At 40.0% G+C, this 22,166-nt stretch overlaps 1 protein-coding gene across 1 annotated transcript in view; it reads right to left on the minus strand.

Annotated features, from left to right (window-relative positions):
• Positions 1–22,166, minus strand: part of DNAH9 (dynein axonemal heavy chain 9) — a 251,220-nt gene that overhangs the window by 45,714 nt on the left and 183,340 nt on the right. Inside the window, exons 56-59 of the mRNA XM_034407801.3 lie at positions 13,609–13,773; positions 11,228–11,368; positions 7,972–8,142; positions 7,324–7,446 (exon numbers count right to left, since the gene is read on the minus strand). Of these exons, the coding sequence (XP_034263692.2) occupies positions 7,324–7,446; positions 7,972–8,142; positions 11,228–11,368; positions 13,609–13,773 (600 nt within the window). The remainder of the gene's footprint in view (positions 1–7,323; positions 7,447–7,971; positions 8,143–11,227; positions 11,369–13,608; positions 13,774–22,166) is intronic.

Raw genomic sequence — 22,166 nt, forward strand, 5'->3', positions numbered from 1 at the left:
CCCAGGGGGAGGGCCTTCTCTGTGGGAGCACCCGCCCTCTGGAACGAGCTACCTCCCGGAATACGGCTGATTCCGGATCTCCGCACTTTCCGTAAGGCCCTGAAGACGTTTTTATTTCAGCAAGCCGGTCTGGCCTGAATAGATTTTAGGGGTTTTTAATTGTATTGCTAGGGGTTTTAAATTGGGGCGGCCGTTTAATTTAATTTATTTTTAATTATTTTAACTTTTATATTGCATGTTATTTTAATTCTCGGCTGTTCACCGCCCTGAGTCCCTTCGGGGAGAAGGGAGGGATATAAATTAAATAAATAAATAAATAAATAAATAAATATGCAGAATAGTTTTGGCTGAAGTAATGTTAAATGGAATAGAGTTGTTTGCTTTTCCCAATACTGTATCTTGGATGAGCAACACTATTTTGATCTGAGTGTTTAAAAATAATCTTTACAACGAACAACCTTAAGGGCATAGAGAGAGAAAAAACAATACATCCCAAATTCATCAAAGCAGAACACCTTGGCAGGAGCTGAAACATTATCTACCATGCACCATATTTCAACTACTTTTTCCTTCACTTGTAATTCAACTCAAAATACTTCTCAATACTCAAAATACTAATATTAATGAATATAGCAGTATAGTATATGCAGTTACGAAGGTTTTATATCTATAAAGCTGTTAGTCCAGGCAGAGTAAAAAGGGATGTGATGCAGTTATACAACTTCTCTTATGCTATCCAGATCCTGTAATTGAACTCTGAACATTTCTTTATAGCTGCCTATTTTTAATCCAATAGTTGACATCAACTCTTGCCAATTTTGTCATTTCTTCACCTTCTGCAATCAATTGGGGTTTTTTCCCCACCAGAAACTCATTCTCTAAGACTACATACATTTCTTAGTAAAAGGACACCTTAGTAAAATCTCACTTGAATTAGACTTTTGCTGAGATTTCTCCATGAAGACTGGAGAAGTCTATGGCTTCCCTCCTTTTACATTTTCCTTGCTGAACAGAGAAGCAAGAGGCAACACTGTAAAACCTCATTTATTTGAATCTCCCATAATTATTTAGAAGGTTAAATCTTTTTTTCCAAAGGCAGAAATTGTCCGTAATGAAGATAAGCAACCTTTTTGGCCAGGGGACATTTAAAATTTGGAAAGCATGTGGTGATAGGGATTTTGTGGCAGCAAATGTGGCACCAAACAACAGGGTGTATCAAATGGTACAACTTTGTTTTTCAGAGCTGCTCTAATTCATTGGACTCCGTATCAACATAGAAAAGCAAAGTTCTCTACCTTCATGCTTCCCATCAAGTCAGTTCTGTTAAGGTTTTCTTTGCCTGGCTAGTTGCCTCCAAAGGAAAATATGCACTGCAGTCTGTTGCAAGGTCAGCAAAATTGCCACTTCAATCCAGCATGGTAACTAAAGCACCTAGAAGCAGGGGGATTGTTTCCCTCTGCAAAAGTACATCCAAGTGGCACTTCATCAGAAGTCCAATCAAAGCAATGCACCACTTGGAGGCATTTGACAGGCCTATTAAATTTGAAAAGGGAGACTGATGCTTTGATTTGCATTTCATCAATTTCCTCTCTGCCTGTCTGTCTGCCTGCCTGCCTGCCTGTCTGACTATCTTTATCTATCTATCTATCTATCTATCTATCTATCTATCTATCTATCTATCCATCCATCCATCCTTTGGTCCCTCTCTCTCTCTCTCTCTCTCTCTCTCTCTCTCTCTCTCTCTCTCTCTCTCTCTCTCCCACTTCTTCCCTCCCTCCCTCCCTCCCTCCCTCCCATCTCTCTCTTTCTCTCTCTCACACACACACACAAAATCATGTAGGTCAGGGAACCTGGGCACATTATATTACCTACTTCTAGACTATAAGGATGGTCAGAATCTCTCTTGATAACAATCCAATGGCATCTTGCTCCTTCTACAGAAAGTTTCCCTAAAGATCTTTGATGATTTCTAGTACACTTTCAGAAGGAACAGCATATACCCAACTTAAAGTATTCTTGGACTTAATTATTTTATAACAGAACGCTTGGTTAAAATTCTTTTGACTAAAGCAAATCTTATTTCAATGTAGCCTGTATATTTCAGAAGTTTTCAAAGAACTGCAAACTTATTCCTAGCTTTTCCTGATCGGCTAACAGCAGGCCTAGGTCATATGCAAATAAACACAATCTGCAAAGATAGCCCTGGATTTTATGACTATTCTAAGAGGTCAGAACATCCCTGATGAATAGTTTGAACTGAACCCATCTGAGCTACTCTCCCACTTTTACTTCTCATATCTTTGATTGTCTTTGTTTCCAATCCATTCCAGCACTTGATGGATTGGATAAGAGATATGATGAGACCACTTTTTTTTTTTTTTTTTTTTTGCCAATTCCATTCTCTAACAATTTAAGGCTCGACCCTGAGTTGTTAGGTAGAGTCAAGCACTTTCCTGAAGTTGATGAAGCAGGAAAGCATTTCCTTCTCTTCTTAAAAGAACATATGAGATATTTTGTATTGTAAAACTGATTGGAGCTATGAGACCAATTTAGTTTTCATGGATCATTTTTCTACTTTATTCTTTCACGGAGGACACTGCAAAACAGTTTGCTGATATTGCAGCAGTTCTTCATGGGGGCAAGGACTGACCCATTCCTACTTTCTCATTAAAATATGAAAGGCTGTTAGCTGATGTGACCATGTACTGTATCTGTAAAATGCCCTATTCCTATTGCAGATTACAGGTCAAAGGGAGGAGAAGGGAAGGAAGTTGTGATCTCTGGTTATCCAAAGTTTTTTAAAAAGACAGTACTGTTCCTCTGTATTATAAGACAAGAGCCAGGGATGTGAGTCTTCATCAGAAAAGGCAGAAATATTGCTTGTTAGCAACCAAGAAATGTTTTATAAAGTGATACAGAAATAGAAGAAAGTAGGGAGAAGATTTCTGGGGTGACAGAAGAGAGAAGGAGATGGTCATTATTAGAAAAAGGTGTTGATTGCTGCACTACAACCCCTCAAGTTGCCTTGATGACAGTCCCAAGATTCTACAGCTGATGACTAAATCATAGAATTGGGAATCAGCCATTCAAGAATTCATCCTAATAAGCAAGGGTGAAATGCTCCCGGTTCAGACCGGATCAATGGAGGCGGGTGGTTTGGCTAACCAGTAGCAAAAATCCCTGCCCCCCCCCCCAATTGCCCAGCTGAGCCGCACAATCATCAGAGGCTTTTTTTTTAAAGCATTTTTTCTACAATCTCTTTGGCCGAAAAAATGCTTTTAAAAGTAAAAAAAAAAAAAGCCTCTGATGATAGCGCGGCTCAGCTGGGATCATCAGAGGCTTTTAAAAAAAAAGAAAGCCTCTGCCGATCAGGAAGTCAGCTGGGATCATCAGAAGTTTTAAAAGCATTTTTTTACAACCTCTTCAGCCGAAGAGGTTGTAGAAAAATTGGTTTTAAAAGTTAAAAAAAAAAAAAGTTGGCCACGCCCACTCAGTCATATTACCCCACCACCACCAAGCCACACCCACAGAAACGGTAGTAACAAATTTTACATTTCACCATGTTGTGCTAATAAGCACAACAAAATTGTCTTCTATTGTGGAACCTAATTGGAATTGACTAAAATGTGTCTGTCATGTCACACTCACTCTGCTTTGTTTGCCCAAACAGCATTTGTGACTCTAGGTGACTAACATAGGTTTGTTTGTTTTTTAATCAAATGAATAGCAGAAAATAATGTAAACATGAATTGTATTCAAAGCCCATAACCCTAGGTCCAAGAAACACATGTATATACACACAAAACATGCTCATCTGATATCTAGCCCCATGAATACACAGGTCTTTTAACACTTTACAAAAAGCCAGCAGGGTGAGGCTCAGTGGTGAAATCCACTTACCTTCGCTACCTGTTCAGGAACGGGAGCGCACAGGACCACGAGCACGCTATGCACGCAACCTCTTCTGCGCATGTGCAGAGGGTCAAAAACAGGACGAAAGATGTCCCGGCGGGTGGGCAGAGCCTCCTGCCGCTGGCGCTACCGGTTCGCGTGAGCCAGATAGATCCGGCCGGATTTTACCGCTGGTCAGGCCCATAAGAATCTCAGGGAGAATATGTTCTAGAGAGCAGGAACCACCACAGAGTAGGCATAGGTCCTGTCAGATAGCATTTTAAAGTGTGTATGTACATCTGAATGTGTATTTGACCATGTTCCATTGGCAAATAGCCTAACATCATTTTCCAACCTACCTAGTTGTTTTCAAGGATTTCGTGACTGAAGAGGTCATCCTACAATGAATAGATCAAAACTTCAAGACATCCTTGGCAAGCAGAGGTCTCTTCAAGGTCTCCACAATGAACGCTACAACTTGACTTACGACCACAATTGGGACCAGAATTTCCATTGCTAAGTAAGGCTGTTGTGTGAGTTGCGCCCAGTTTTGCAACCTTTTTGTCATGGTTTTTAAGCAGGTCACTGCAGGTGTTAAGTCATTAAGCAAATCTGGTTTATGACTTTGCCTGTCATAAGTCAGTTGGGAAGGTCACAAACATGATCCTGGGACACTGCAATTGTCATAAATAGATACTGGTTGATCACATGACTGTGAGGAAGCTGCAATGATCGTAAGTATGAGGATGGGTTATAAGCAGTGGTGGATTTCAAAATTTTTTACTACCTGTTCTGTGGGTGTGGCTTTGTGGGCATGGCATGGCTTTGTGGGCGTGGCAGGGGAAGGATACTATAAAATCTCCATTCCCACCCCACTCCAGGGGAAGGTTACTGCAAAATCCCCATTTCCTCCCGATCAGCTGGGACTTGGGAGGCAGAGAATAGATGGGGCCGGGGCCAGTCAGAAGTTTTACCAGCGGTTCTCCGAATTACTCAAAATTTTCACTATTGGTTCTCCAGAACTGGTCAGAACCTGCTGAAACCCACCTCTAGTTATAAGTCATTTTTTTCACTGCTGTTGTAATTTTGATTGGTCAAGTTTCCCTATTAATTTGCTATCAGGTCTTCTGAAAATCTAGTTGACCTCTGGGATTGAAAGATAATTGACATGGTGGTTTCTGGATCCTATCCTAACTATAATCAAACGAGTTTCCTGATTTTCAAATGCAATTTTGGTAGAAAACTCCAAATAAATCTAGCAAACAATCTAACTCATAGTGGCTATAGTTGTGAAGAAATTGATCTTCCATGTTACTATTACATCTGACAAAAATTGTCCAACTGAATCTCTTCAGAGATTGGAAGATTACTGCATTTTACTCTATCTGATATCCCATTATCAATTGCAATTACCCAATTGCATTCAAAGTTACATCAACTGGAACCTACATTAACACTGCTTTCTTACAATAGGAAGATATTTCATCATACCTAGAACAAACAAACCAGCCCAGTGATGCCCTCGATGTGATGGCCCGGTGCCTGGAAGCGGTACGGGTCTGGATGGGAAGGAACAGACTTCGACTCAACCCTGCCAAGACCGAGTGGCTGTGGGTACCGGCATCTCGGTCCATAGGAGAGGTTCCATCACTGGCTATAGGGGTTGAAGTTTTACCCCCTGTAGACAGGGCACACAACTTGGGTGTCCTCCTGGACTCATGGTTGAGTTTAGAAGACCATATAATGACCGTGACCAGGGGGGCATACGCCCAGATCCGTCTGGTGCGCCAGTTGTGCCCCTACTTGGACCGAGATGCCCTATGCACAGTTACTCATGCGCTAGTCACCTCCTGTATTGACTACTGTAACACTCTCTACATGGGGCTGCCCTTGAGGACCACTCGGAGGCTTCAGCTGGTGCAAAATGCAGTTGTGATGGGAGAATCCCGATACTCCCATGTAACACCTCTCCTGCGTGACCTGCATTGGTTGCCAGTTGCCCTCCGGGTGAGATTCAAGGTGCTGGTGATGACCTATAAAGCCCTACATGGCTTAGGCCTAGGATATTTGGCGGACCACCTGCAGCCAGCAACAACATCCCATCGCCCGGTTCACGCCCATAGGGAGGGCCTGCTCAGGGTGCCGTCGGTGAGACAATGTCGGCTGGCGGCCCGCAGGGGTAGAGCCTTCTCTGTGGGCGTGCCCACCCTCTGGAATCAACTCCCCTTGGGGCTCCGGTTGGCCCCTGACCTTTGCACCTTTCGCCGCGAATTAAAAACTTGGTTATTCGAGTCCCCCTGCCTGGACTGATGAGGTTTTATACGGGATTTTTAGCTTTATCTGATTTAATTAGGCATTTTAACTTTGTATAATGGATTATTGTGGTTTTTATTGTTGTGAGCCGCCCTGAGTCAGTTGGAGATAGAGCAGCATATAAACCTAATAAAATAAATAAATAAATAAAAATAAAATAAATAGTAACAATTCTGGTTTGTTGTTTTATAATCATCCAGATTCCCACATTGTTTGATAGTTTCCAACCATGTTAAGGCAAGATATCTTAATATGCCACTTGGACAATTGCAAAGCATTTTACAAGGGCTGGTCCTGAAAAATGTGCAGAAATTTCAGCTAAAAGGTAATGCTGCCAGAGAGGCAGAGATTAGTTATAAGAAGCATGTTTTTTTAACTTCCTTGTTAAAAAATTACACTGGCCATTAGTTTATTTCTTGACACTCTTATTAAATGGTTCCAAAAAATGTAAGACTGACCTTAATAGTCACATAGTCCTTGACGTTTTCATTCAAAAAAGCAAATGTATTACAGGTCAAGACAAGAAATCCTCCTCAGGGTAGTCAATTTATGCTTTAACCTTTTTCACTTCTCTTAATCAGTTCTTTGTTTATTGCTGAAGGACAGCTTGAGCTCTTGTGATTAGCTGGCCATACAGATCATGCTTTTCCTCCCACTAAGGATGGTAAATGTAGCACAAAAATCTACATTCAATCACTCCATGGTCTTATTTTGCTTTAATAATTTGACCTCAAACTGGAAGCAGTTTAGAGTAATGGTGAAGGTGCTGGCCTAGAAACCAGGATGGCATGAAAGCCAGCGGGTAATTTTGGGCCAGCCACTCTCTCTCCACTTACCTCACCTCACCAGGTTATTGTTGTGGAGAAAATAAGAAGAGGAAGGAGTATTGGTGTCCTTGCCACCTTAAATTGTATATGAAAAAATGGCAGGATTTTAAAAAAAAGCAGCTCCAGAAACTGGGGTGTAAAAATGGCTTAATAGCAGAAATGTTCTATCACGAAAAGTGTCTGTGTGTGTATACATACATACATACATACATACATACATACATACATACATACATACATACATATTCAATACAATCACTAGTAGTAAAGACATTTGGAGTATAAAAGTTACCTTGATGCCACCCCATGATTGATTTGTCAAAAAATCTACCGGACTGGTGACTCCTGTTTGGGCAGGATATCGCAACAGGAAGTTAAGTTCCATTGCACTGATTTCTTTGTTCTTCAGAAGTATCTGAAACAAAAACCCAGACTGAACTACAGAAATTTGCCAACATTTCCAGCCCAACATTATAAGGGCAGAAACAAGACTCCGGATGCTAAGAAATATCAAAATGCTAGCAAGTGGGCGGAAGAGAGATGTCAGGAATTGCAGATATTTCGTACTGAACTGTTTCAGTTCAATTTACCAAACCACAATACAATGAAGGATCTAGAACAGAAATGTCAAACTTGGCGATGACATGTTGTCACATGATATATTGCAACTTTTCCCCCTTCACTAAAAAGAGGGTGGGTGTGGCCAGTGTATCACACATCTGGCCCGCGGGCCACAAGTTTGACATCCCTGATCTAGAACACCAATTTAACCATCATATAGAGACTTAAAAGCAATGATCTACCACTGAAAGTGTTACAGAATTTATTATCTACAATCTGGTATGTCCTAAGCAAAATGTTGCAGCATAGAGAACATTATTTACCAGTGCATACCACTTAGAAAGTAACTGGCATGAGAGTTAACAAACCCCAAAGTTACCTGGAAAGTGACTTGGGCTGTGTACGTCAGTTTGTCACATTCAAAGAGTCCACGAGTTGTATATTGAAACACTGAGAACGTGATGCTATCAATCAAATTGTTTACTCGCTCTTTCAGGATTTCATCTGGTGGAGCTCTTGAGACAGCTTTCTGGAAGACCACATTAAATGCCTAAATGTAGTGAGAAAGAAAACACAGTGAGAATGAAACACTTCGAATATTTTTAGTAGATTTCCAAATGTCCCTGGCTTAATAACAGAATAATAGAGTTGGAAGGGACCTTGGAGGTCTTCTAGTCCAACCACCTGCTGAGGCAGGAAACCCTATTCCATTTCAGACAAATGGTTGTCTAATCTCTTCTTAAAAACTTCCAGTGTTGGAGCATTCACAAGTTCCGAAGGCAAGTTGTTCAACTGATTAATTGTTCTAACTGTCAGGAAATTTCTCCTTAGTTCTTTTCTCCTTGATTCGTTTCCATCCGTTGCTTCTTGTCCTACCCTCAGGTGATTTGGAGAATAGGTTGACCCCATGTTGATCCATTCTAACCTTTGAAATTACAATTAAAACAATCTAGTTTCTGATATAAAATGTCATTCTGGATCTCATTCAGAAAATTGAAATGAAAGTAGTATATAGCGCTAGCTAGTATTCAGACGGTCTAGCCGGGATGAAATCCAGCAGGTTCTGACAGGTTCTGGAGAACCAGTAGCAGAAATTTTGAGTAGTTTGGAGAACCAGCAAATACCACCTCTGGCTGGCCCCAGAGTGGGGTGGGAATGGAGATTTTGCAGTATCCTTCCTCTGCCACGCCCACCAAGCCACACCACGCCCAAGCCATGGCCACAGAACCAGTAGTAAAAAATTTTGGATTTCGCCACTGCGGTCTAGGAATAAGTAACCTGCATATAAGGCTGCACCTTATGCAGAATGGAAGGATTCCAATTTTCAACTTTTTGAAGGCCAAAAATATAAATCTGTTATTCTACTGTCATGGGCATTAAGGAAAGCAGATTTAAACAGAACTGGGCTACTCCTTCTTTGTCTTTTATAATTAGCAATGGTGTTATACATTGTAGAAAACTGAGCTGCCCTCATAAGTTAGCTGTCTCCTGACAAACTCCATTGCAGCTGGGCCAAAGCAATCATTCTGCTTCAACTGCATGGCATATTTGACTCATTAGTTCAAATTTGTTCTGAGCTGAAATTAAAGGAAAGAGGGGGGGAAAGAAGGAATCACTTGATTCTTTCACCTTACTAGGAAATTTTGTAGGAAACAGACACATCTTACAGGCATAGTAGAGCTCCAAATCTAATTTACATGGCTATTGCCTTCCTGGTCAGTATATCACATTTCCTGTGGTGCCTGAGCTCTCTTTTGGTCTGGGGATGAATTGTGATTTTTAGTTGTCTTGGTTGCTCTTTTCAACTCTCCATTCTTCTTTTCAGCCAGCCTTATGTTCTGCCCCACAATCATTTAGTATCTCTTCCTTTTTCAATTCCTTGCAGCTTCACCTGTCAGAAAATCATCATTTTTTCTTCCCTTCATATCTTTCAAATCCCAGGATTTTAGTCTATAACTAAAGCTTAACACTGGGGCAATTTTTATGGATCTCACCATGGATACATTTGGCATCAACCACTGAACTGTCATTCTTGGTGGCAGGGATTACTTTATGTAATATGTCACTGGAATTAAACCAGGTCTACTTCTTACTGCAGATTCAAAGAGATCTCAAAACATATTTATTATCTCAGGCCTTTTATCACTGCTATTCGGCTTTTGTATTTTATGACAGTTACCTTTTACTGTTGTTGTTTTATATAAAACTCTTTACTTTATGAGCCATCCAGAAATTATTTTCATGGGTTTCATGAATTTTCAAATTAAAGATTTTTTTTGGCTTGTAAGAAACCTACCAATTATCAATCTATAGATTTCTGAAAAATATATGCACATCATATGTAGCGTTCTAAGTATGTGCTATTAGTTTGTGGAAAGCTGGCAGAAATAAGTTGGCTTGCAAGATAATTATAAGATTAAAGGTCCAACTTGCATTGAATAGCATAAACATACAGGAGAAGAAAATTGGGCTGTAATTGCACATATGGCATACTGGCCGGAACTGTCAAAATGTGCCAGAACTGGCCAGTACTGTCCTTAATGTTAGTCTGCAATGCTTCCTATAACAAGGGGGCGGGGGGAAACCCTGAGCAAAATAAAAACCATACACAAAAGTCATCAGTTGCCATCAAATGGAATATACAATAGAGCAATTATGGATGGAAAGGAATTTAGACTGAATTCTAAATTGCTATATCTTGCTCTTAAGTTAAATGCCTGTCATATTAACCCTTGAATAATATTGTTTCTTAGGAATGAAAATCTCAGCAAAAAATTAAAAATAGTTTCTAGTAATATTTTGTTTAGGCATGCAATATTGTTAAATTACTCATAGGACAAGTTTTTTTCCCACTGAATGTTCTTGGAGCTTTCTGTAACTTGAGCTATTGCAAATTGTAAAGAACTATTTAAATCTCTGGTGGAAACTTAATACAATAACATTTGTTTCTCTAGTCTTCTATAAAGTGAAATTCAGCAGATTTCTACAAAAGTTTAACAGTTTAATCTGCCGCATTCAGAGTCTGAATATTATAAAAACATGAAGAATGGCACAAACAAAGGCCAGGAATCTTTTTGTCATACATTTTTATAATGCACAAAAAGAACCGATTAAAGATGACATAATTCACTGGCCTGAATATCCTTAAATAACTACAGTATCTAAGGCCTAGGACATTTTAAAAAATGCAATCTAAATCTATTGATATATTTTGCATTGGCTGGTAAATGAAGCTAGTTAAGGGAGAGAGTGGGGGGAGTAAATAGGACTTCGTGGCTGACAGGAATGGTTATTCCTGTCAGAGTCAGAACATCTGTGAAGTGCAAACATAAAATAATTTTTAAAAATGCTGAAATTTTAAGGGAGAAAAACAAGATTTCACAATGAACACTGAAATCTTTCCAGATTTGGTGAAATTCTGGCAGCTTTGAATTACCAAAGTTTAATGAAATTTTCACCTGAGATTACTATACACAATAATGTTTAAAGTTACTGGCAAGATTGCCAGACCCCTCCTGCTAGTGGGTCTCTTTAGTCTCAGACTCCTTATCTGTTTCTGAAATTTAGAGAAGAATTGGAATGGAAAAAAGAAAGAAGAGGGGAAAGCCAAATCTTATTGTAGATGAAACTTGTACCTTTAGAGAAAATTGGTACATGGGATTGATGGTATTGAGGTCATTCATGATGAAATACAGCAGGGAAGCACGAGCTGCTGCAGGACGGTAATGTTCCCTTGCCTCATTAATCTTGGTTTCTGTTATCTTGGATTCCTGGACCTGAAAGGAAGTAACAATAAAACTATGAAGAGGCAAGGTAGCCACACCTACTGTAGGTACAGATTTTCTTAGTTTGCATAGAGATGGCATGGTTTTAGATAAATTTGTGTATATGTAGCACGTGAAGTACCTCTCCTGCCAGTTTCTAATCCCAGCATTTCTGGATGTAGAGCATATCATACATACATAACCATCACTTAAATTAATTATCAAGGAATTAACTTCCATCAGATTATACTTTTCTTTCCAAGGTCGTTCCTATGCTCATATTAAATTTTCAAATATCTTAAAATGGAGATGTTACATAACTTTATCAGCAAGGATGTCTGAGCTCCAGCTACCAAACCCTCTGCACAAATAGTTCAGAAACATCTCTCATTTGTGCTGAAGGGCAAACCTGGCAGTGCCCATTCCCATGGCTCTTCAGTGTGGTACAGGTGAAAGATGTCACTAGCATTTGCAAAGCAAATCATCTAAGTCAGATGAGTATTGAATAGATAATTTTCAAAGCCAAATTTTCACCCAGGGAGCAGCCAAGATGCTGAATTCCAGCCAATTTAATACAGAGCGTGGAAACTTCAGCGGATTCTGCCATACTGTGTAGCCTCCACTCGATTCCTAATTTAATTCAGTAAATGTAATGTGTGTGAATTAACTCAAGTAAAACACTTTGTATTAAACTTAAATGCTTTAAAACATCTTGTTAGAATGCTGTAGTTGTATGGTCTTTGCATCCAGTGCTACTATTTCTCTTAAATTGCTCATTAAAGGCATCTGAACTAAAACAAAAATGCTTAGTAAATCTTGCCAGAATGTGGTTTTATCGTGATTTCTAGCCTCCAAGCTGCAGAACAAACAAGATGCATTTAACCAATTCATTTATTTTTAAATCTTATTTACAAATTGCCAGAAAATTGACAAAATACCTAAATATACCAACACAAACACATACACACTTAACAAAACAATGTTTGAAGGAAAAAATTGAAATTAAAAAAAAGATTAATAAAAAACCTAAACAAACTAAAAATGAGAGAATAAGGGGGGGGAAATCTACTTTATAGATTATTTATTTATTTATTTATCGAATTTCTATACCGCCCTACTCCCGAAGGACTCAGGGCGGTGTACAGCCATGAAATAAAACACATAAATATACAAAATTTAAAATCGAATAAAAATGAATTAAATAAATTTGGCTGAATTAATACCCATAATTTAAAATACCCATAATTTTAAAATACATTAAAAATTTAAAATTTACATTTAAAAGGGAGAAGATTTAGGCGAGGCCCGCTTGATGAAATAAAAGCGTCTTCAACTCGCGGCGGAAGGTGCGCAGATCCGGGATCCTCCGTATCTCTGGGGGGAGCTCATTCCAGATCGTCGGTGCCCCCACAGAGAAGGCTCTCCCCCTAGGGGCCGACAGCCGACATTGTTTGGCCGACGGCACCTGGAGGAGCCCTTCTCTGTGGGAGCGTACTGGTCGGTGGGAGGCTGTTGGTGGTAGTAGGCGGTCCCGTAGATAACCAGGTCCTAAGCCATGGAGTGCTTTAAAGGTGGTAACCAGAACCTTGAAGCGCACCCGGAAGACCACCGGGAGCCAGTGCAGCTCGCGCAGGAGAGGTGTTACATGGGAGCTCCATGTTGCTCCCATAACCACCCGCGCGGCCGCACTCTGTGCCAGTTGGAGCCTCCGGGTGCACCTCAAGGGGAGCCCCATGTAGAGAGCATTACAATAGTCCAGACGAGAGGTGACGAGGGCATGAGTGACTGTGCGTAACGAGTCCCGATCCAGAAAGGGACGCAACTGGCAAATCAGGCGAACCTGATGAAAAATCCTCCCGGTCACGGCCGTCAAGTGCTCTTCTAAAGACAGCCGTGAATCCAGGAGGACGCCCAAGTTACGAGATTATACTTATCAACAGTCACATTTTTTTTTTCTTATGCTCAATCATGTCCGATTCTCAGAGACTGCCTGCAGGGTTATTTTGGCAAGGTTTTCAGAAATGGTTTACTATTGCCCCCTGCTTAAGGCTGAAAGAAAGTGACTGGCCAATGTCTCCCTGCTGACTTTGTTCCTAAGGTATGGATTCCTGATTTCTAGCTTGATGCTGTAACCACTTAACAAAACTGGCTATCAATAAATACCAACTTTTAAACAATTCATATTCACTTAGTGTCTCTTAACATAGATTTTTGTTCCCAGTCACACACCAGATTCAATTTAGCATTTTTACCTTATCTTCAATTTCCGCAGCTGTTTGTTTAGTGACTTCCAGATTCTCCACCAAGGCAGTATCTGCTAAAAAGTTCCCTGAGGCAGACGAGAGACGGGACAGCAAGTTGTCCTCTAAAGTTTTCAAGGTAATTTTGTAACCATTCTGCTGCTTTGTGAGATCAGACTGTAAAAAGTTGAGATATATAATATATATTATATATATAGTATATTATATCATTTTCAAAGCAAATCAAAGCAAAGATTTTGTTAAATCGGGGATCTCCAAACTTGGCAACTTTAAGAATTGTGGACTTCAATTCTCAGAATTCTTCAGCCAGCCATCATGCTGGCTGTTGTAAAGTTGTCAAGTTTGGAGATCCCAGTGTTCCACCATCATATGCTGGAAACTCCCTCTTTGGGAAAATGAAATGCAACACAGCACACCACTCCAAATTTAAATAGATGCTATATTGGAGAACATTTGTGCAGCATAAAGTGTATTACAGTTAAAATTAAGAATTGCAGCTACCCTTCATTTCCATTCAAGGGCCCAGCCCAGACTTTTAAAAAATTGTATTAGGATTATTGTTCCAGAGACAGTCCAATCCAGTTTGATGCCTAAATCTGGCAAGAATTCTAGAAAAAGATATTAGGAATAAAACCCATAAACAAATATAACACATTCAGTTGATTTTTTTAAAAAATTTTTTTGTCTTTTAATGATCCGTAATCCCTTGCATTGGTGTGGAGTCTGGCAACTGAATGGAGTTGAGTGTTTAAATGGTAGGATGCCCTTCCTGTTGCCAATGCAGAGTTCACAGCTGATATTTTCTCATTGTGCCCAGAGAGAGAAATACTTGCCACTACCTAGGACAGTGATGATGAACCTATGGCACACCTGCCACAGGTGGCACGCTGAGCCATATTAGTGGGCACGCCAGCTCAGCTCTGGGGCGCATGCGTGCGCCGGCCAGCTGATTTTCGGGCCTTCTGGGCCCGCCCACCAGAAGTAGGAAAACAGGTTGTTTCCTGCCTTTGGAGGGCCGGGGGGGTGAGGATTGCCCGTTTTTCTTTCTTACCTGGCTCCAGATCCTCTCTATTTATCTGGGAAGGGCAAAAACAGCCTTTCCCACTCCCTTGGAGGCCCTACGGAGGCTGAAAGGGCCCATTTTCCAACTCCCGGTGGGACAGGAAGTGACTTTTTTTTGCTGTCCCTAGCCTCCAGAGGCTCCTAGAGACTCCTAGAGAGGCTCCTAGAGACTCCTAGAGAGGTTCTGGAAGCTGGGGACAGCAAAAAATGTCACTTCCTGTTCCACCGGGAGTTGGGAAATGGGCTGTTTCAGGCCTTTGGAGGGCCTCCGAGAGAGTGAGAAAGGCTGTTTTCGCCCTTCCCAGATAAATAGAGAGGATCTGGAACCAGGTAAGAAAGTAAAACGGGCCTACCAGGCCATCATGTGCCAGAAGCGGGGGGGGTTGCGCGCGCATGCGTGTGGGCACATGCACGTGCGACCCTCCCCCGCCCCCCTCTCCTGGCACGTGATGGCAAAAAGGTTAGCCATCACTGACCTAGGATCAAACTCACAGCTTCCTGATTGTGAGGCGAGAGCTCCACCTCTAGGCCACTGCACCACTAACATATTCAGCTGAATGAAAGTGGATAAAATGTATAGTGTTTTAGCTTAAACTAGAATTTTATGCTCAAATTTTACAGAATCTACAGGGATTTTCTAGGTACCGAAAAAATGCCAAAGACTGAGCAGCACTGGAGATGAAACAAATTGAAAGACCACAGATCTCTCTTAATCCCAAATATTTCTAATTCTAATCAGTCTAATGTAAATGTGTATTTACCCATGTAGAATGGCTGTACTATTATTATTTATCCTTCTTATTATCTTCTTTACTCCTCCCTCTTATTGGGATGATGATTGATGATTGATGATGATGATGATGATTATGATGATGATGATAATAATTCTGTTGCTTTGCATGTACTGTACACTGAGAGTTTCTGTGTCAAACACGAATTCATTGTGTGTGTAATTACACTTGGCCAAATAAAGTATTCAATTCAATTCAATTTCTGTTGCAAGATAATGTGATTGATATAATCAACTATAGTTTGCTCATAAACTCTGCTTTGAGAAGAGACCAACAATCACTGAATCTGAACCCCATTCGTTTCTAGTATTTCACTCAAATGTTAGCTTGGTTTGTTTACTCCTCTCCCCTCCTCCTGTGCTTTTGGGGATGGAAAAGGTGTTGTGGCCCGCCAGGCGATGAGGAGGTTGGGGAGGAACTTGGGCCAGTCCTGGAGTCTGGGGAAGGCTCTGATGGATGCTCTGCATCGTAAGCAGAGATAGAGCCAGGGCCGTCCGACATTTCCCAGCTGCCTTCGGAGTCGGAGATAAGTGGGGAAGAAGAACAGCTGGGACCTGTCCTGTATATGCAGAGCTGTCAGGAGAGGAGAACAACTGAGGAACGGGAACCAACTCAGGAAGAAAGGAACACATGGATTCTGATTAGCCCTTCCCTGGCTGGGGAATAAATAGAAGCAAAAGGGAAGTGGTGGTTGCAGAAGACAACAGTTCGTATTTCTTTCAGAAGATTTGCTTATCGTGGTTTGTGCCTCAGAGACTTCTTGCCAGGAATTAATTTACAGGTTTGCAACTGGAAGCTCTCAGCCTGGCAATTATCCAAGGACTGATAAGGTCTGTTATTGTAATTAACCCTTGGAAGGATTATTGCCTGGACTTTCTGTGTGTGACTGCCATGAATTCACAGTAGCTAAATAAAGAGGGGTTTTGGGGGACAAGGAGTCTGTTTCTTGGTTCTTGTAAGGCTGGGTCAGAACAAGAGGTACCTCTCACTGCAATGTCCTTTCAGCAAGAGTTCCAGAAGAAAGAGATTAGGAGTAAAAATTTGGTGGAGTGGAAGTGTAATCGTATCCTAATCTACCAGCCACCTCTAAAATTGGACGTACCCATCGGGGCCTCAAACCAGTTGGCAAAGCCAGGTTTTCAGACCCTTTCAGACGGCCTAGTTAGGGGAAGGCAGATCTCATATAAATAGTAGTTCAACTCGCATAATGCAAGACAAGAGGATATATTCTGTCACACCTCTGTGAAAAACCCATATCTTGCTAGATGCCCAGAAGGAAGTCCATGTTTGGGAAGTGGGGGAGGGATTTAAAAATTAATCAGGCTTCCTAATATATAGCACTGAAAAACAAATTTTCCTGCTAGATGGTTTGCCAACCATTTGCTGGTCTGTCCTAGACACTGAAGGTGCAGGGTAGAGTGTTCACAATAATGAATAAGGAGTTTGGAAAGAAATGGATCAGTGGTGGGTTCCTCCCTGTTCAGTCCGGTTCAGCCGAGCCGGTAGCAGTGACGATATGACGTCACCGAACCGGTTCTAGGAATTGTAATAATTGAGCTACTATTAATTGTATATTGTGTTGAAAGCAGAAATGGTTAAGTTGTGGTTTGGAGGAATATATGGGGAAAATTATTTGGTTTATTATATTGTAAATATAATTAATTGATTTGTAAGAAATTGGATTGCATAGAAATAATTGGAATATTCATGTTCACATTGATTAATATACAAAAAAGGTAGTTATATAACTAATTGATTTATATTAAAAAGTTGAATTTATATTAAACAACTGTAATATTACATAATTAACCAATGTGAGGATGGATATAAAAATTGATGACAATGGGAAGGGGTATAATATAGAATAGAAGGGAAAAATTGAATTTGATTAAGATTAGAGATGAGGATGAAGGGTAATATTGGTTTTTAAAAAAAATAGATGAGGAATAAATATGGCAAAAAGGAAATATAGAAATTGTAAATTTAATTGAAATGACTAAACAATGTTTAAATTTGTGAACCAGCCAAATATTCTGTTCAAAGAAAATACATTGTATGTTTGTATGTGTGTTTCTAATTATTGCTATTTATTCATATTTGTTCTCTTTTATTCTTTAAAGTTTAACAATTCATTCTTTATCTTAATATCTTTATATTTGTTTGGGGTTGGCTTTCTTCCCCTTTTTTTTGTACAGCAATCTTTCACCTCAAACCTACCACCTCTCTCTCTTTTCTTTCCTTCTTACTTTCTCTTCCTCCCCCTCTTCTTCTCCTCCCTACTTCCTCTTCCTTTCTCCTTCTCCTCCTCTCTTCCTCCCTCTCTTACCCTCACTCCTACTCTAATTTCCCTTCCCTTCCTTCATCCCTCTCTATTGCTGTATCCTTTTATGCATATGGACTACTCAGAGGGCTGAAAAAGTTATTTCTGACTGGTCCTCGCACTTTTGACCAGTCCTCGAACTTACGACTGTCCTCACATTTTACATTTTTGCCCTATCATGTCACCATGGTGAAGAGAAGCAGTTGTGAAATAAGTGACATGGTTGTTAAGAATGCCACAATGGGCATAAATGACGACCAGTCATAAGTGCGAAGACCGGTCAAAAGTGCGAGGACCTGTCAGAAATCACTTTTTTCAGCCCTCTGGGTAGTCCTTTTGTGCATATGAACTACTCAGAGGGCTGAAAAAGTTATTTTTGACTGGTCCTCACACTTTTGACCAGTCCTCGAACTTACGACTGTCCTCACATTTTACATTTTTGCCCTATCTTGTCACCATAATGAAGAGAAGCAGTTGTGAAATGAGTGACACGGTTGTTAAGAATGCCACAATGGGCATAAATGACGACCAGTCATAAGTGCGAAGACCGGTCAAAAGTGCGAGGACCTGTCAGAAATCACTTTTTTCAGCCCTCTGGGTAGTCCTTTTGTGCATATGGACTACTCGGAGGGCTGAAAAAGTTATTTTTGACAGGTCCTCGCACTTTTGTCCAGTCCTCGAACTTACGACTGTCCTCACATTTTACATTTTTGCCCTATCTTGTCACCATAATGAAGAGAAGCAGTTGTGAAATGAGTGACACGGTTGTTAAGAATGCCACAATGGGCATAAATGACGACCAGTCATAAGTGCGAAGACCGGTCAAAAGTGCGAGGACCTGTCAGAAATCACTTTTTTCAGCCCTCTGGGTAGTCCTTTTGTGCATATGGACTACTCGGAGGGCTGAAAAAGTTATTTTTGACAGGTCCTCGCACTTTTGTCCAGTCCTCGAACTTACGACTGTCCACATTTTACGTTTTTGCCCTATCTTGTCACCATGGTGAAGAGAAACAGTTGTGACATAAGTGACATGGTTGTTAAGAATGCTACAATGGGCATAAATGATGACCAGTCATAAGTGCGAAGACCAGTCAAAAGTGCGAGGACCTGTCAGAAATCACTTTTTTCAGCCCTCTGGATAGTCCTTTTGTGTACATGGACTACTCAGAGGGCTGAAAAAGTTATTTTTGACTGATCCTCGCACTTTTGACCAGATCTCGAATTTACGACTATCCTCACATTTTATGTTTTTTGCCCTATCTTATCACCATGGTGAAAAGAAGCAGTTGTGAAATGAGTGACATGGTTGTTAAGAATGCTGCACGGGCATAAATGTGAGGATGGTCATAAGTGTGAGGACCAGTCAAAAGTGCGAGGACCTGTCAGAAATGACTTTTTTCAGCCCTCTGAGTAGTCCCTATACACATAGCCATGGCCACCCAGTCACATGACCAGCTAGCCACACCCACCCAGTCACATGACCTCCAAGCCACGCCCACAAAATAAGCCACGCCCACGGAACCGGTAGTAAAAAAATTTAGAACCCACTCCTGAAATGGATCATTAATGGGAATGTGAGAATTTGCCTGTACAGTTGGAAAAACATAAACACTAAGGATTTAGGCCTCTTAATTTTAGCAGCACAACAGGACTTTGGGTTGTTATTATTCTTATTGCTGCCAACTTTATTTCAGAGAATTGGTATTGCTATGGAGAAAGTTGGAAAAAAATGAGTTTACCATATAGCTTTTTTATACTATTAAAACTGCAGAAAGTAACATCCTGAAGTTACATATTAAATTTCTTTTCCCATATATCTTACCCCAACCTGGTTATGCAAAGAAAACCAAATGGGCTAAGCAGTTATGAAAAAATCATTAAATCTATTGAAGAAGCAATGCTTTTCAGTTAAATTAATTACTTCTTTGAAATAAGAAAAATAATAGCTTTGTAGTTTTGCTTTGTCTTTTTTTCCAAACAGATCTATGGTGATCCTATGGCCTAAGAAAAAAGTTATTAATTACTTCATCATAGTAGCTTTTATAAGAAAAGTTATTTTTAATTAAAACAACATTTTCAAAAACTAAAGAAGGAAACATTTGTGTTTTAAATAAATCCCAGCCTTCGACAAGCCTGTTTCCATGTTTCCCATATCCAAAACTTTTCCCTTCCCATCTGTAATGTAAGAATAACTCTGACCAGTAAATTAGAGTTTAGATAAGAATGGCAAACTTGCACTTGAAGTAGAGGAGCACCAGGAGAAAGAGGGAAATTCAGAACAGATGTTAATGGAGATGTTTGTTCATGAAGAGAGTTGCAGATTCCAAAAGAACCAAGAACATTGGTTCTTTTTATCCACTTTGTTGTTAGTTTTAATATTTTAGCTTTCAATGCCCAATGTTTTACTCTTTTTAACCTTTTAATTATTTAATACAGGTAGTCCTCAACTTACAACAGTTCATTTAGAGTGTGATCGAAGTTAGAACAGCACTGAAAAAAGTGACTTATGACTGTTTTTCACACTTATGACCAGTGGTGGGATTCTGCCGGTTCTAGGGGGTTCAGCCGAACCCTTTGTTAAATTGCTGGCTCGCCCCGCCCCTTGCCCCGCCCCTCCGCAGCACTATTTATTGCCAATAAATAGTGGTGGGCGAGGGGCAGGCGAGCCAGCAATTTAACAAAGGGTTCGGTGTTTTTTTGTAATTTTATTGGCCCGCGGAGCTTCAGCATAGGCTAATTAGCCCTTGCTTAGATCGGCTCCCGAGTCTCAGCTGATTTGCTCTCAGCTGTTTTGCTCACGGCTCTGCTGCTTGCTTGCAAAGAGTGCTGATTTTTTTTTCCCTAGCTATACTGAAAAATGAAACAGAAAGTAAAGCAGGCTGTTGGCTTTGCATGTTGGAAAATTAGGCAGGCAGATTTCTTTTCTTTTTCCTCACCAAAAAAGGTAGGTGCAAACAATGGGAAATTTAGGGGAAAAGAGGAGAGTTCAAGATTTTAAAACACAAAAGAAAAAAAGCTCTATTTAACTAGGGAATTGTAATAATTGAGATACTATTAATTGTATATTATGTTGGAAGCAGAAATGGTTAAGTTGTGGTTTGGAGGAATATATGGGGAAAATTATTTGGTTTATTATTATTGGTAAATATAATTAATTGATTTGTAAGAAATTGGATTGCATGGAAATAATTGGAATATTCATGTTCATATTGATTAATATACAAAAAAGGTAGTTATATAACTAATTGATTTATATTAAAATGTTGAATTAATATTAAACAACTGTAATATTACATAATTAACCAATGTGAGGATGGATATAAAAATAGATGACAATGGGAAGGGGTATAATATAGAATAGAAGGGAAAAATTGAATTTGATTAAGATTAGAGATGAAGATGAAGGGTAACATTGGTTTTTTACAAAAATAGAGGAGGAATAAATATGGCAAAAAGGAAATATAGAAATTGTAAATTTAATTGAAATGACTAAACACTGTTTAAATTTGTGAACGAGCCAAATACTCTGTTCAAAGAAAATACACTATATGTTTGTATGTGTGTTTCTACTTATTGTTATTTATTCATATTTGTTCTCTTTTATTCTTTAAAGTTTAACAATTCATTCTTTATCTTAATATCTTTATATTTGTTTGGGGTTGGCTTTCTTCCCTTTCATCTTTTTTATTGTACAGCAATCTTTCTCCTCAAACCTACCACCTCTCTCTTTTCTTTCCTTCTTACTTTCTCTTCCTCCCCTTCTTCTTCTCCTCCCTACTTCCTCTTCCTTTCTCCTTCTCCTCCTCTCTTCCTCCCTCTCTTACCCTCACTCCTACTCTAATTTCCCTTCCCTTCCTTCATCCCTCTCTATTGCTGTATCCTTTTATGCATATGGACTACTCAGAGGGCTGAAAAAATTATTTCTGACTGGTCCTCGCACTTTTGACCAGTCCTTGAATTTACGACTGTCCTCACATTTTACGTTTTTGCCCTATCTTGTCACCATGGTGAAGAGAAGCAGTTGTGAAATGAGTGACATGGTTGTTAAGAATGCCACAATGGGCATAAATGACGACCAGTCATAAGTGCGAAGACCGGTCAAAAGTGCGAGGACCTGTCAGAAATCACTTTTTTCAGCCCTCTGGGTAGTCCTTTTGTGCATATGAACTACTCAGAGGGCTGAAAAAGTTATTTTTGACTGGTCCTCACACTTTTGACCAGTCCTCGAACTTACGACTGTCCTCACATTTTACGTTTTTGCCCTATCTTGTCACCATAATGAAGAGAAGCAGTTGTGAAATGAGTGACACGGTTGTTAAGAATGCCACAATGGGCATAAATGACGACCAGTCATAAGTGCGAAGACCGGTCAAAAG

This window comes from Pantherophis guttatus, chromosome 2, assembly GCF_059756535.1.
Source record: "Pantherophis guttatus breed Tessera chromosome 2, ASM5975653v1, whole genome shotgun sequence".
In the NCBI taxonomy this organism is placed as follows: Eukaryota; Metazoa; Chordata; class Lepidosauria; order Squamata; family Colubridae; genus Pantherophis; species Pantherophis guttatus.